This window comes from Malus domestica, chromosome 01 (assembly GCF_042453785.1).
Source record: "Malus domestica chromosome 01, GDT2T_hap1".
Classification (NCBI taxonomy): Eukaryota; Viridiplantae; Streptophyta; class Magnoliopsida; order Rosales; family Rosaceae; genus Malus; species Malus domestica.
In genome coordinates this window covers 14,066,577-14,080,333 of record NC_091661.1, presented here as the reverse complement: position 1 = coordinate 14,080,333, position 13,757 = coordinate 14,066,577, and the positions used below count along the sequence as shown (strand labels likewise).

The 13,757-nt window shown below is 39.4% G+C and overlaps 1 protein-coding gene and 1 pseudogene across 1 annotated transcript; one reads left to right on the top strand and one right to left on the bottom strand.

Moving 5' to 3' along the window:
- The first annotated feature begins 5,903 nt into the window (after nt 1-5,903).
- On the top strand, nt 5,904-7,067 carry LOC103401736 (putative UDP-rhamnose:rhamnosyltransferase 1; annotated as a pseudogene).
- A 785-nt stretch (nt 7,068-7,852) lies between these two features.
- On the bottom strand, nt 7,853-12,331 carry LOC103455317 (uncharacterized). The gene is made up of 6 exons (XM_008394931.4): nt 11,846-12,331; nt 11,668-11,765; nt 9,977-10,788; nt 8,889-9,018; nt 8,210-8,553; nt 7,853-8,124 (listed from the first exon to the last, which is right to left on the bottom strand). The coding sequence occupies exons 1-6, from the start codon at nt 12,138-12,140 to the stop codon at nt 8,001-8,003; spliced, it is 1,803 nt and encodes a 600-aa protein (XP_008393153.2). The 5' UTR covers nt 12,141-12,331; the 3' UTR covers nt 7,853-8,000.
- Nucleotides 12,332-13,757: the final 1,426 nt, after the last annotated feature.

Sequence of the window (13,757 nt, the reverse complement as noted above, 5' to 3'; positions counted from 1 at the left end):
ATTCTCTAATTCATTCTGAGCTGTTCACAACTTGCTTCCAAAGTCAGCTGACCTGCACAGGCAATTTTGACGAATTTGTCACTTAATATCCAACTTGTGCTATTTTTCTTTTCTCTGCTTGACAAATCCTACTAAACACAAAAACAAAGTAAATAGCTCAAAAATATAAGGAACTAACTAAGAAAAGACAAGTGAATTTGATGTAAAATATATATAAATATGAGCTTATCACCTATGCCTTTTAGTTTTTCAACTTCTGCCTTCATTGCCTCGTACCGTTCAGCGTCATAAGATCTTCGCTTCTATCTCACTGGCTTGGTCTTGGGGTTAATACTTAAGCGATGACAGATTATATCGGGAGAGATGCCTGGCATGTCCTCGTATGACCAGGCAAAGACCTCAGTGTTCTCTTGCAAAAAAGAGATCAATGCCAACCGAATGGGTGGTGACAAGGTGGTACCAATCTTCACCATGCGATTCGGATAATCTTTTGAGATAGAGACATTATCCAACTCTTCAGCGGGTTGTGCTTACTAGGTGAAAGAGTCATCTTGAGGATCGTCGGGTTGACTGTTGCCACCGTGAAGATCCAAGTTGGCTTCGTCTGGGCTGGTCTTTATGACTTGGTCATGTACATAAATGGTTTCCTAGGGCACAGGCAGGTGCTGTTACTTGACTAAAGGGTTGTAACATGATCATGCACTAAGTTGATCTCCTCTGATGTAACCATTGCCATAGGGGGTTGGAAATTTCATCAACAACATATGTGTGGATACCATGGTTTTGAGATCATTGATGCTTGTGCGTCCGAAGATGACATTGTATGCCGTTAGGCAATCAACCACTAGGAAGTTAATGGTAATGGTAGCTGTGTAAGAGCCTGTACCAATGGTGAAAGGTAAGTGTATGCTCCCCAAAGGTTGCACGATATCATCGGAGAAGCTTATCAAAGGGGAAATCGAGCGATCGAGCAAGTGTTCAGCTACATTAAGTGCCCTGAAAGCTTCAACAAACATGATATTGAACGAAGCCCCCGTGTCTACCACGACTCGTCGTACTTCAAAGTTGGCTATGTGAGCTTCCACGATCAGTAGGTCGTTGTGAGGGTAAATGATACCTCTTTCTTCCTCAGGGTAGAAACATATTAGATCCCAGTTAGGCTTTTGATACTTGCCTCCCTTGATGTCTTCCACGTGAAACACTTGGTGGCTAGACCTTAAAGCTCGTTCACTATTTTTCATGGCCCTGTTGGAAGATTTAGATATGGGTATGCCACCACTTATGGAATATATCACATTCACCTGGCGTTGGTTACAGTTACCCCTTGGAGGGTGAATGAGGAATTGATCAATTTTTCCTTCACGTGTCAAAGCTTCAATATGATCACGAAGGGTGATACACTTCTCGTCGTCATGGCCGTTATACTCATGGTAGCAGCAAAACGTGCCCGTGTTCTTCGTGGACTTGTAATCCGGGTGCCTCAGCTTTGGCTTCGGTATCAGGTGTGCTATGCTGGGGTAAATGGCCACGCATGTGGTGTTCAAAGGTGTGTATGCCTCATACCTCGGGGTAGAGGCTGTCCTGACACGTGCTTGACCCACTGTGTTGACTGCTTGGGCTCAAGGATTATCGTGGCAATACCATTGGTTATCGCGGTAGTGTCCCTTACTCCTTTTACTAAAATGAGACTGGTGAGGATGGAAATCTTTCCTTTTGCCCTGAGATTGATATGTTTGTTGACTTGGCAAAGTATTAAGTAAGGCAGGGGGAGGCACCGTTGCCGTTTGGAAGGTTAAGGTCTTATCATTTGGTTGGATCTGGCTTCCACTCCCTACTTGCTGATAAGGGGTGGCTGTGGGGGGTTTCCTTTGATATGTCATTGCCTCGGCGAAGGCATGGTTGTAAGCCTGTGCTATCACATCAGAGTAAGTCTTCCAAGTGTTGGCATTGATCATGTACTTGAAGAAACAATCACGTAAGCCTGCCGTGAAAGCCTTGAGGGCGGTCTTATCATCTGCATCAGCGCAGCGAAAATACTCATGGCTGAAGTGACTGGCATACTCTCGTAGTGACTCGTCCGGCTTCTAGCGAATAGTGTACAAGTCATCTGCAGAATGCAAGCGACCGGTCTGGAAAATGTGTTGAGAAATAAACTGTTTCCTCAATTCCTCAAATGAGTCTACCGTCTCAGGTAGAAGACGACAATACCAGTTTAGAGCTCCGCCAAAGAGGGTGGAAGGCAAGAGAAGACATTGCTCTTCGTCGGTGTGCATCCGGTATGCCATGGTGGACTCAAAGAGGTTAAAGTGTTTAATTGGGTCCTCATTTCCAGTATAGAGTTGCAAGCCAAGCTTCTGATTTGTCTTTGCTTGGATGGGGTGTCAAGGATCTTTCTTGTAAGAGGGCCAGGCCTAGGTTAGTTCCAATCAGGTATCTCAGCTTGTCATTCGGCCTTCAACTTGTTTACTTCTTTAAGAAGCAGTAGGATAAGAGGGTCCTAAGTGGAGTCATGTACCACTAGAGCTTTCTTTTGTAATTCTCCATCTCCTCTTAGAAGTAGGAAGGTTTAATCAAGAGCATGTGATTTTTCCCTGAACTCGCCGTACTGACTTTCAAGGTATGTCTGTCGAAACATCTCTGAGTCCTCTATACCTTCGTGTTTCTCTAGGACTTGTTGCCCCGTCCCCAAATTAGTAGCCGGCCTGGGACGTGGGAGGGGACCGAGTCTTTCAGAAACCCTTGGGTCATTGATCTTCGAGCTTATGTGGAGGGGATTCTCTCGACGTTGCTTTAGGAAGTCTCGGCAGTCACGATAAATGGCTTTCGATCATTCCAACCTTTCTGCAAGGAGATATCTTCCTCCACTTCTTCTGTTTCGGGTCGAGGTAGCTGGGTTGAGAGAAATCTCATGTTGATTAATGTTTTGATGATTAGCTCGCTCCTTATCAGGGATACCCATGTCGAAGGAAGGTGACCCTCCTTGTTGGGAGGCATCCAGATGATGGTTGATGTCCACAAGGGTAACGAGTTTGCGTGTTTGAGTACGCCTAGTTTCGTGAAGCGTCTCAAAGAACTTTTCATACTGCTCCTGGAGGACCTCATTCTTCATTGCTATCTTGTTGTTTTGAGCTTCTAGCTTATCGACTTTAGCTTGAAGAGCAACCTTCTTTCCTTCCTTCTTTCGTTGCTTCGCACTAGGTGCAAGATGGGTGTCATTTTGTGTGTTGTGGCTTCCTTCGCTCCCCATGTTGGAAAGGGATGCCTGGTCAAAAGAGAGTGTACGAATGGTGGAAACCAGCTTGGCAAAGCTGAAGAGAGGGGGAATAAGTGTTGTTCCCACAGACGGCGTCAAATGTTGATGCACAAAATCAATGAGGACTTTGGTACAACAGAAAGTGTTAAGTTTGTGACCTTCGCTAGATTGCTCCGGTCATTAGTGTGGATAAGTATGTAAATGGATAGAGACAGGGAAGCAAACACAAGATGTACGTGGTTCACCCAAATTGGCTACGTCCACGGTGTAGAGGAGTTCTCATTAATTCTGAAGGGTTTACACAAGGACATAGGTTTAAACTCTCCTTTAGTGAGTACTAGCGAATGATTTAGTACAAATGACATTAGAAAATATTGTGAGAGAATGATCTCTATTTATAGAAGAGAGTTTCCAGTTTCATTTTGACATTGACACGTGCCGTGTTTTGATTGGCTTCTGATGTTGACATGTGTCGCGCTATGATTGGCTTCTGATGTCGACACGTGTCGCGCTGTGATTGGCCTCCTAGTTGGAGGGAAACTCTTCTGGGTCATTGACGGTATAACGTTGACCGGTGCTCAGTAGTTTTAGGATTGGTCAAGTATGGTATAAACAAAATACATTCGTGGGAATTCAAACTCGAGTTAGGAGGAATCCAACACCTTACTCGCTTTCCACTATGCCACCATTTGAGATTAACTAACATCGTTTTATATTTAAGCTATATTTTAAACGAAAACTAATAAAAATGGCTTGAAAACTTTGAGTTTTAACGATAATGACAAAATAAAGGGTAAAGTGAATAGTACCATGATTGATTTTTTAGTGTAAAAATATGGTTTTTTGTTAAAGTGAACAGTAATGTAAGCTTTTTATTAAAATTCCCATATTTAAATAGTCTAATATAAAGTACATGGAAAAAGAGGAAAACTAATGAAAAGAGTTTAAAAACTTTGAGTTTTAACGATAAAAACAAAATAAAGGGTAAAGTGAATAGTACCATGATTGACTTTTTAGTGTGAAATTTTGATTTTTCGTTAAGGTGAACAGTACCGGAAGCTTTTTGTTAAAGTTCCCAAAAAATGCAAACTTGAGTGTGTAGGTGGAATTAAAACATGAGTTGCGAACAAAACTTATGTTAAAAATACATAAAAGTATATGTTGTTCAATCATCACTATTTACCATATAAGAAACCAATATGACAACTCGTTCCAAGGGCTCAAAGGGTAGGGCAAAAGAGTAAGAACGAAGAAAGCAACTCTCTTTAGGGAACGATGGCACGAGTCCAACTTATGTCTTTTTCGTGAAATATGATGGATTATGGCCATTCAAGGTTGTTTCAACCTTCAAAATAGTGTTCAAAGTTATAAAGTTTTTATGTTTAAAGTGTTTAAAGTTTCATAATTATGTATTTGATGACCCACTGTTATAAGTAATCACATACTCTTCTCGATTCTTAAATAAGGTATTGGCTACAAAGAGATCGTATGCCTTAGAAAAATCCAAAACGGCTTCTCGCACCTCGTTTCTCTCCCCAAAAGCATGGTCAACATGAAAACTTTTATACTTGCCTGTCTCCTTACCCGCATGTCCATTGAAATCTCCTCCTATGAGAAACTTCTCCCCTTGAGATATTCCTTGAACCAGTTCTCTAAGATATTTCCAAAATTTCTCCTTCAGACTCCTATCCAACCTCACTTGAGGTGCATACACACTAATCACATTGATGAGTTCTTGTCCTATCACAATCTTGACTACTATAATTTGATCCCTTACCCTTCTAACATCTACAACATTTTTTGTAAGAGTCTTATCCACTTAATTTCCTGGAGGCACATCATGAAAATTTAAAATTAGCAATGTTTAATAATAAATTGATCATTAAAAAAATCCATGACAATCCACATAATTCTTTTTAAATCCATAATAAAAGTCTCACAAACTCCATTTAAATATCCAAGTAGAATTCAATCAAAATCCATAAGGATCTACGAAGTTAAGGAAACTCCCTCAAAATCTACGTATAGCTTTATGAAAATCCATTGAACTCTACATCAATACAGTTCCTAAGTTTTTTGTCTTTGCAAATACCTCTCTCCCTAGCTAATATTTTGATGAGTTTCGTCTTGGTTGCAAAATCCAACAAATTCTCTTGCCTATGTATTAAGGAAATATTTTTGTTCTCCACCTTATTGATTACTGTTGGATGAGTTTGATTTAATCTCTTACTACACAAATATCTAAATTTAAACTCGTCTAAGAAAATTTAATAGGGTGGTGAACACCACTTCCCTTAACAACTAACAATTTAATTCAATAACGCTATCGTTCGTAAAATGAAACTAATTTAAGGATATTCAATTGCTATTTTAAATAATTGTTTTAAATCTGAAGTAATAAATTAAAATTTTAAATGAATCTATAAAGTTACAAGTGCATTGAATTAGGATTTGGATTTAAAATAATTAAAACGCAAAGGATTTTGGTGGATTTAAATGGATTTCATTGGGTTTTTTTTAGGCTTTTAAAAAAATCACCTCCCTTTTAGAGAGAATTTACTCAAAAATCATATAGATTTCTTGGAAGTTCATTAAAACTCCATAAATTTATACCTCTTTTAAAATCTTTTGAAATCTCAATTAAGTACGCATGTTCGAGCAAGCCTATAAAGAGTAATATGAGCTTATCATGAGCTCTAACCCCCACCACCATGAGCTCCTTAATTGAACCTAAGAAGCTTCTTCACATAGCCTTATTTCCATGGCTGGCATTAGGTCAGATATACCATTTCTTGAGGTTGCCAAGCACATAGCTCGGAGGGGTCACAAAGTTTCCTTCATATCCACCCCAAGAAACATCCAACGCCTCCCCAAAATCCCACCAGACTTAATTCCTTGGATCAACTTAGTCCAAATCCCGCTACGGTGCGTCGAAAGCCTCCCGGAGAATGCAGAGGCCACCACGGACGTGCCATACCTAAAATTAGCTCATGACGGACTTGACCAAGGTATTTTTATTTCCTCCAAACTCACTGTGATTCCACTAGGGTTATTGCCACCAATGGATTTTGATCAATCCAGTGAAGAGAAAGAAGATAGCAACTGGCCCTTAATTTGTGAGTGGTTGGACAACCAAGAGAAACAGAATGTAGTTTATACACTGCACTCGGAAGGGAGTTTAATTTAAGTCAACAAGACTTCACTGAGTCGGCTCTTGGACTAGAGCTATCCGGGTTGCCCCTTTTTTTTGGGGTCCTTGGGAGGCCCGGTTGGTCAAAAGTTGCTGATTCCGTCAAGCTGCCGGAGGAGTTCGAGGACCGGGTCAAGGGTCGTGGGATTGTTTGGACAACTTGGGCAGCTCAACACAAAATCTTGGCTCACAAGGCAACCGGGGGATTCCTGACACACTGCGGTTGGAGTTCGCTCATAGAAGGACTACACTATGGTCGACCTCTTATCATGTTGCCCTTCTTATATGACCAAGGGTTAAACGCCAGGTTTTGGGACAAGAAGATTGGAATTGAGGTGCCAAGAAACGAAGACGATGGATCGTTTACGAAGAACTGGGTGGCTAAGTCACTGAATTTGGTTGTGGTGGATGAGGAAGGGAAGGCTTACAGGGATGGAGCCAAAGAATACAGTGCATTATTTGGAGATAAGGACCTCCATGATAGATACATGGACAAATGCGTGGAGCATTTGGAAAAGCATACATGAGGTTTGTACGTTTTTGCCCCGGAAAGAGGCCACCTTGTTGTGTGATTTGTATGCACTTTTATATTTTCTGAAATGAATTTTAGTATTATCAACTTAATTTTAGTATTTGTTTTGGTCTGATATTCTTAATATATCTAAAATCATAAAAACCTTGATAGCAATTTTTTATGGATTGAAAATCTTTTTTCAAGTATGTCGTTCTAGTAAGTCATAGGCATCTGAAAAAGAGTAAAAAGTTCTACAGTAAGGTTCACCCTCGCACTTAGGTTGTGCACATGATTTGCGCATGACCCGTATTAACAGTATAAATAGTACAATGACGACACACCATCTATATCCTATCAATATGGTGGGATACGTTATCAATAGACTATCTAGCTGAATCATGGGCGAATTAACCATGCGCATAACCCAGGTGCCCGAGTGAGCAGCCCTCAAAAGGCATCTAACCACTAGCAAGTTACTCTTTTCGGCCCTGTCCTATAAGGATTAGGAGAATGGTGGTTCCAATGTAGCTAAATCATCCGTGCAATCTCTTGCTTACATTCCACGGTTTTCCTACAACTGAGAATCCAAGGGAAAAGATCCCTTAAGGCTTTGATATTAACCTCTAATTAGGGACCGAAATTTGTGTTAACCAAAGTGTTCATGTTGTCTCTTTTGTGTTAACCTACTGAATTCTAGTCAACACTAACTGGTCCACCCAAATTAATCATTTTTAACGACTTCGAGTTAACCAAAATATTGTGAACTACAACTTTGAAATTGAACTCCCTTTGCTTCTTAACCAAAACTATCACTTATGCGTACGTATAAAACTATAAAAATAAGCGATTAAAAGAGAGGAACAATTTTCCAAACAATTGATGACCAAGATAAAAATGATAGAGCGAAAAGAAATTCATTAGCGTCAAGCAACGGTTAGCATACAAAGTGAGCTTTTACAACAGATGTAAGAAGGTACTGAGGGTCAGAACAGGTAGCAAGCACATAAGGTAGAAGTTTATACCGACTGTTCAGACGCAGCAAGTTATTTACTTGAGGGAGAGGTCAATCTATTTTCATCGGAGTCATGCTTTGATGAAGTATCTCCGCCCATCAATTCCTGGAATCCTTCCACCTTCACGGGTGGAGCCCTCAGAACACTCATGTTCCTGCACACATGAGCGAGTTCCAGAATGTCAGTGAAGCATTACTCGTATGGACAATTAATAATTTTATTCTTCAGATTTTCCTTACTGTGCTTGGACTTGAGGAATTTGGGAAGCCATCTGTCTAAATTGATTGCCCGACTGAGCGTGGACATTTGACATTGTAAGATTCGACATTGGAGGAATTTGCTGCTGCCTGAACTGCATCTGTGGATGTCTGCTATTGAAACTGTTGAAGGCATTACCATCCATGGGTAACTCTGATGGGGCTTCAATCTTGACCTGTACCATTGGTCTATCCTTCTCCATATCCATACCCGTGCGAGGAGTGGATGGTTGACGTCTTCGCATTCTTTCTAACTGCTGCTGCTGCTGTAAAGGCACGTTTTTGGAATGGGCAATTTGTTGCACCTGTGGATGCATTTGTCGGGCCTAACAATGTAATAAAAGAAACCATTATTAATAATATCGTACTATGCAAAGATCAACTTTTTCTTTTTCTTTTTTCTGAAAAAAGATCAGCATTTCGAAACTACAAAACCCCTACAACTCCATAAACTTCAGAAGCTATTTTGGGAAACTGAGGAAATACGTACAGCATCCCCACAGATAACCCATTAACAACAACAACAACAACAACAAAGCCTTTTCCCACTAAGTGGGGTCGGCTAACAGATAACCCATTAACGATCCATAAAATAACTTATACACAAGGATCGGGTTCAAATTGTAAAATTTATAAAGGAAACAATTGAAATTATCAATACTTGTTGGGGTAGTCGAATAAGATTCTGGTGCTGTGGCTGCAACTGAGACTGGATTCCGTGAATTTGCTGCTGAGTTTGCTGAAAATTCTTGGAGCCATCTTTGACTTGCTCCACCAGAGCACCAAAATTACTTGTGGAAAAAACAAAAACACGTAAGTAATGGATACACTAGAAACTTGAATTATTACATGATTAATTGGCACAAACACAATACAATGTTGATAATGGAAGGGAAGAGTTTAAATTGAAAGTCCAAACCTAACGTCCTTAGATTTCGCTCTGCCAGTCTCAAAGTCACAGACAAGCCCATTCTTAAAATTATGTTAACGGTCATAGCCCTTCTATTGTTAATTTACTTTAGTGCTAAAAATATATAATCGCCTTAACATTTACAGGGCATCTTCCATTATGAGATTATTCAGGATTGTTAAGTTCGGTCTCCTAGAGTCTGCTTGACTATGGTCACGGGCAGGGTGAAATTCCCCATAGCCTAAAAAAAAGGTTCAGTCTCCTAGATGAGTTCAGTACTATTTATTAGCTGCTAAGATGAGTGTCTGAAGCAAATTTCAAGTAAAATACTCTTAAAACCGTGATTAACACCCTGGAAGAAGTTCATCTGTATAAAGTGAGAAGGCAAAAAGGGAGCTTTCATGATTACAAAAAATGCCCCTCCCTTCTTGAAATTTTTAAAGAATGCAATTTAATTAAGAACGGACAAACTGTAAAATTCAAATCAAAACTACCTCACGTACAGGAGGAGTAGTTATCAACATCTATTTTTGTTTTTATTTTAATCTTTTAAACACATCCAAATTCAATTTTTAAAAATAAAATACAAAAGAGACAATTGCTACACTCGTAGGTGTGTGGCTAGAGGCTAGTTTAATCATTAATCCGGAGACTATAATATCATATTATTTTGATCAATCATTTTACCCTCTTTTCACCAGGAGAATTCATACCAGCTTAAGTAATAGATCATAAATAAATTAACACATGAACCAACAATGTGAAAGTAATTTTAAGAAAACTACCACTAGATAAGACTAAATCTCAACAAAAAAGAGAAAAGTGGTTTGTAAACTCACCCATATCCCACAGTTTGAAGGAACATCTTTAGCAGTTCAAGGGCTGAGCACTGCTTTCTGTAACTATCAGCAAGAAGTTTCAAGCTGCCACCCAACTTCAGGATATGGCAGCTTAGTAACTGAGAGAAAACATCAATTGGAACTTCTGTAGTACCTTCAAACCCAATATTTGTCATCATCCTAGCTACTACCTTTTGAGATAACTGTGTTGCTTGCTCTTGACTAAGACATTTTTTGTTCCCTCCAGAAGCATTTTTTCCGCGATGTAAGATTCCTCCTTGTTCCATGCTGAGGTATTCAGGCCTGATGCCAAGCCTCTCAAGCATAACGGGACTCCTAGTCATTATCTGAGGCAATGTATCAAGAACTCCATAACATTCCACTTTTTTGTTGTCACCCACTCTATTCAAAGGTGGAAGTGCACTATCAGGAACACAGTTGAATGTAAACATTGTTTCCGGGAAAAAAGATGTTTCACTATCAACTGAACCATCTAAAAGAGAACTTGGATTCATATGTGATGCATCTTGGATGGGATTTCCATATCCCATATTTGGATTTTCTTTGAAAGCTACTCGTCTTTTCTTATGACTCTCAAGAAGCTTAAGGTAAGCAGACATCTCCTCTGGGGTACGTTTCTCTGATTCTCGCTCCACCGAAGACAACCTATAGGGTTTGCTCATTCTATATCTCTCAATAAACTGATTATACCATGTTTCAGGCAGCTCTCCATTTTTGAATCTCAATGATATGTTATCAATTTCAGATTCTCCATATCTTGATCCAGCACCAAAAGCTGCTTTAGATTGAACCTGAAAACAGTCATACACTATAAATATATAACAATTCTCCAGTCTCCAAAGGTTCTGTTTCTAACTTTTTGCTTAAGTTTCCTTCCACGTTTCTTTTGACTTAAGTTCATAAGTTCAGTTCAATTTATAATTGTATCGCGGTTGGACTAGAATGTGGGCCTGTTTGGTACCCTTCTTGGGTCCCATTTTTTGTTTTAAAAAATAATGAATGCAGCTAAATTACTTAATACTTATTCGTCCAGAAACAAACAATTGGATCCAAAAAGGATACCAAACAACCCCTTAGATTCTAGAATTCATATTGTTTTGGGTACACCAGGTAATAAACTCCACCAACTGAATCGGCGCATTTTTAGATTCTAGAATTCATATTGTTTTGGGTACACCAGGTAATAAACTCCACCAACTGAATCGGCGCATTTTTAGATTCTAGAATTCATATTGTTTTGGGTACACCAGGTAATAAACTCCGCCAACTGAATTGGCGCATTTTTAGATTCTAGAATTCATATTGTTTTGGGTACACCAGGTAATAAACTTCGCCAACTGAATTGGCGCATTTTGCTAAATGATGAGGAGCTAATCACTTATGCATCCATACGAATTCTGCGAGATGAAATCTGAGGACATTTTTATAACCCATTTCCATTGAATTCTCAGTAACCAAGTTTTTGAAACACATGAAAGAAAACGTGGAATTCATATGCAAACGAGGTGAGTGAATTCCACATTTTCTTAAAAATGATTCCACACATACTTCACATAAAGAAAATTATAACGAAATTCGAAAATGCATAAACATACAAAATCCATGAACTAATTTCAGATTACTGCACTAACACATTCAGGGCACAATCAACGAAAGCTCGAAAATCATACCTTGGACGGCACCGAAGCGTCACGCTGTTGAACTTGAACCCCATCCTGAGACGAATTATCTAGAGTGAAGTAGACGTCGTCCGGGTGGAGCTGCAAATCTGCACACAAAAGCAATGGCAGCCATGAGAAGCCATGAAATTAAGCCGAAACGAAAGCAACGAGAGACTCAGAAACTCACAATTGGGATTGAGCTTGGAAACGGCGATTGAAGAAGAAGAGGAGGAGGTGGAGGAATTGGGGTGGAGGAAGAGGGAAACGCAGGCCTTATCGAAAAGAAGAGCTCGAGCGCGGAGTTGGAGATGGAGGTGAGGCCTAGATTTGGAGTCCATGAAAGCTTCCCAGGTTGAAGGGGAAATGAGGAAGGGGGCGAAGATGGCGTAGGTGGAATCGCCGAGCCATGTGCGCCAGACGTTGCAGGATTCGAGTTGGCAGGCGAGTTCGTAACCACGACCGTCGTCCCCAAGTAGAGCCATTTGGGGAAAGGAGAGAGGGAGGGACGACTTGGAAGCTGTGCTGGTCAGTGGTGACTACGGCAATTCAATTTCTGCGTTTTCTGATTTTGGGGTCTGAAAATTGAAAATTCAACCCAAATCAAAAAAGAGAGATTTACATAAAACAGTTTATTTCATTTTATTACATTGTTTCCGTTGAATAATATAATCCCATGTATAAATTTCTGTAAATGTTATTGTATAATTGAATCCAGACGTTAACGTGGGACCATGATCTTTTAGAATTTATTAGACGGATCAGAATACGTATATTTGAAAAGTCCGTCGTGAACTCAACATCTCTAACCAAATTAAGCTGTTCAGACGTGCCAGTGATTTCACATCTTGATGTGCTCTAAAAAGGTGGTCGAAGTCCGTCGACTTTTATGAGATTGATCATTTTTGTTCTACAAAACACGGAAACCTAATTTGATTGAGGAATCGATAGGTTTTTTGTATTATTGAAGATTCCTACAATCTAGGAATTGACGTGGACCGCAAATAAAGACTACACAAATATCTAGTCTTATATAACCTCTTAAATACTTCCGGTTTAATATGAATTATGTATCATGGAATGTCTCTCTCCTCACTAGTATAAATACCCTCATCTAGGGCACACTTCTGGGAATGCAATTATCGCATACATTATTCTAGTGATAAATACCCTCATCTAGGGCACACTTCTGGTAACGCAATTATCGCACACATTATTATCTTGTCTATTGCTTGAATCTCAATACTGCTTACTAACTTAATCATTGGAAAGCCTTTGGACAGTACCCCACTGATACCTTAGGTTAATTGTGGGTTTTTGTTCTTTTACAAGTAGTCGAATTTGTCCAGCTACTCCGTCTGCAGCGGTGCGCAAATTTAATTTCAATAATTGGTGCTCTCGTTGAGAGTTGACTCATATCTCCTGACCAAATCACTCTACCACGCTATGTCTACTTCAGATGGTTCAATGAATGCTGATACCAATTCTAATGGAGGAACTCCCAAAACCTCGTGTAGGAAGTCTAAGCGTGATCTGGAATAGATTGAGGACCAAACTTGTACCTAGATTATATAATAAGGAAAACTAATGAAAAGGGCTTGAAAACTTTGAGTTTTAATGATAAGGACAAAATAAAGGGTAAAGTGAATAGTACCAGGATTGACTTTTTAGTGTAAAAATATGGTTTTTCGTTAAAGTGAACAGTACCGGGTGCTTTTCGTTAAAATTCCCATAATAATATAAAGTGAGACGATTATATGTGCATGAGCATTTTAGGCTAGAAATCAGGTTGGTTTAGGTTGAAATGGGAGGGCAAAGCATTAACCCAACCCAATAAATGATTTGTTGAAGTTGAATTCTACATGGAAGGATTTGAGTTGGCCCAACCCAAGTTGCTCTCCTCATAGAAGCTCCCTAATCAATTAGTTACTAACGAGGAATAACTTATGTGTTAGTAAGCATACCAAAAATTAAGAAGTAAAATGATTCTTATACCTATATTGTAGTAAACGGTGAAACTCAAAAATCAAATGATTCCAACATATCATAAATGGTTTTTTTACCTTATATAATTTAATTCTTATTTTTTATAATAGTTTTTT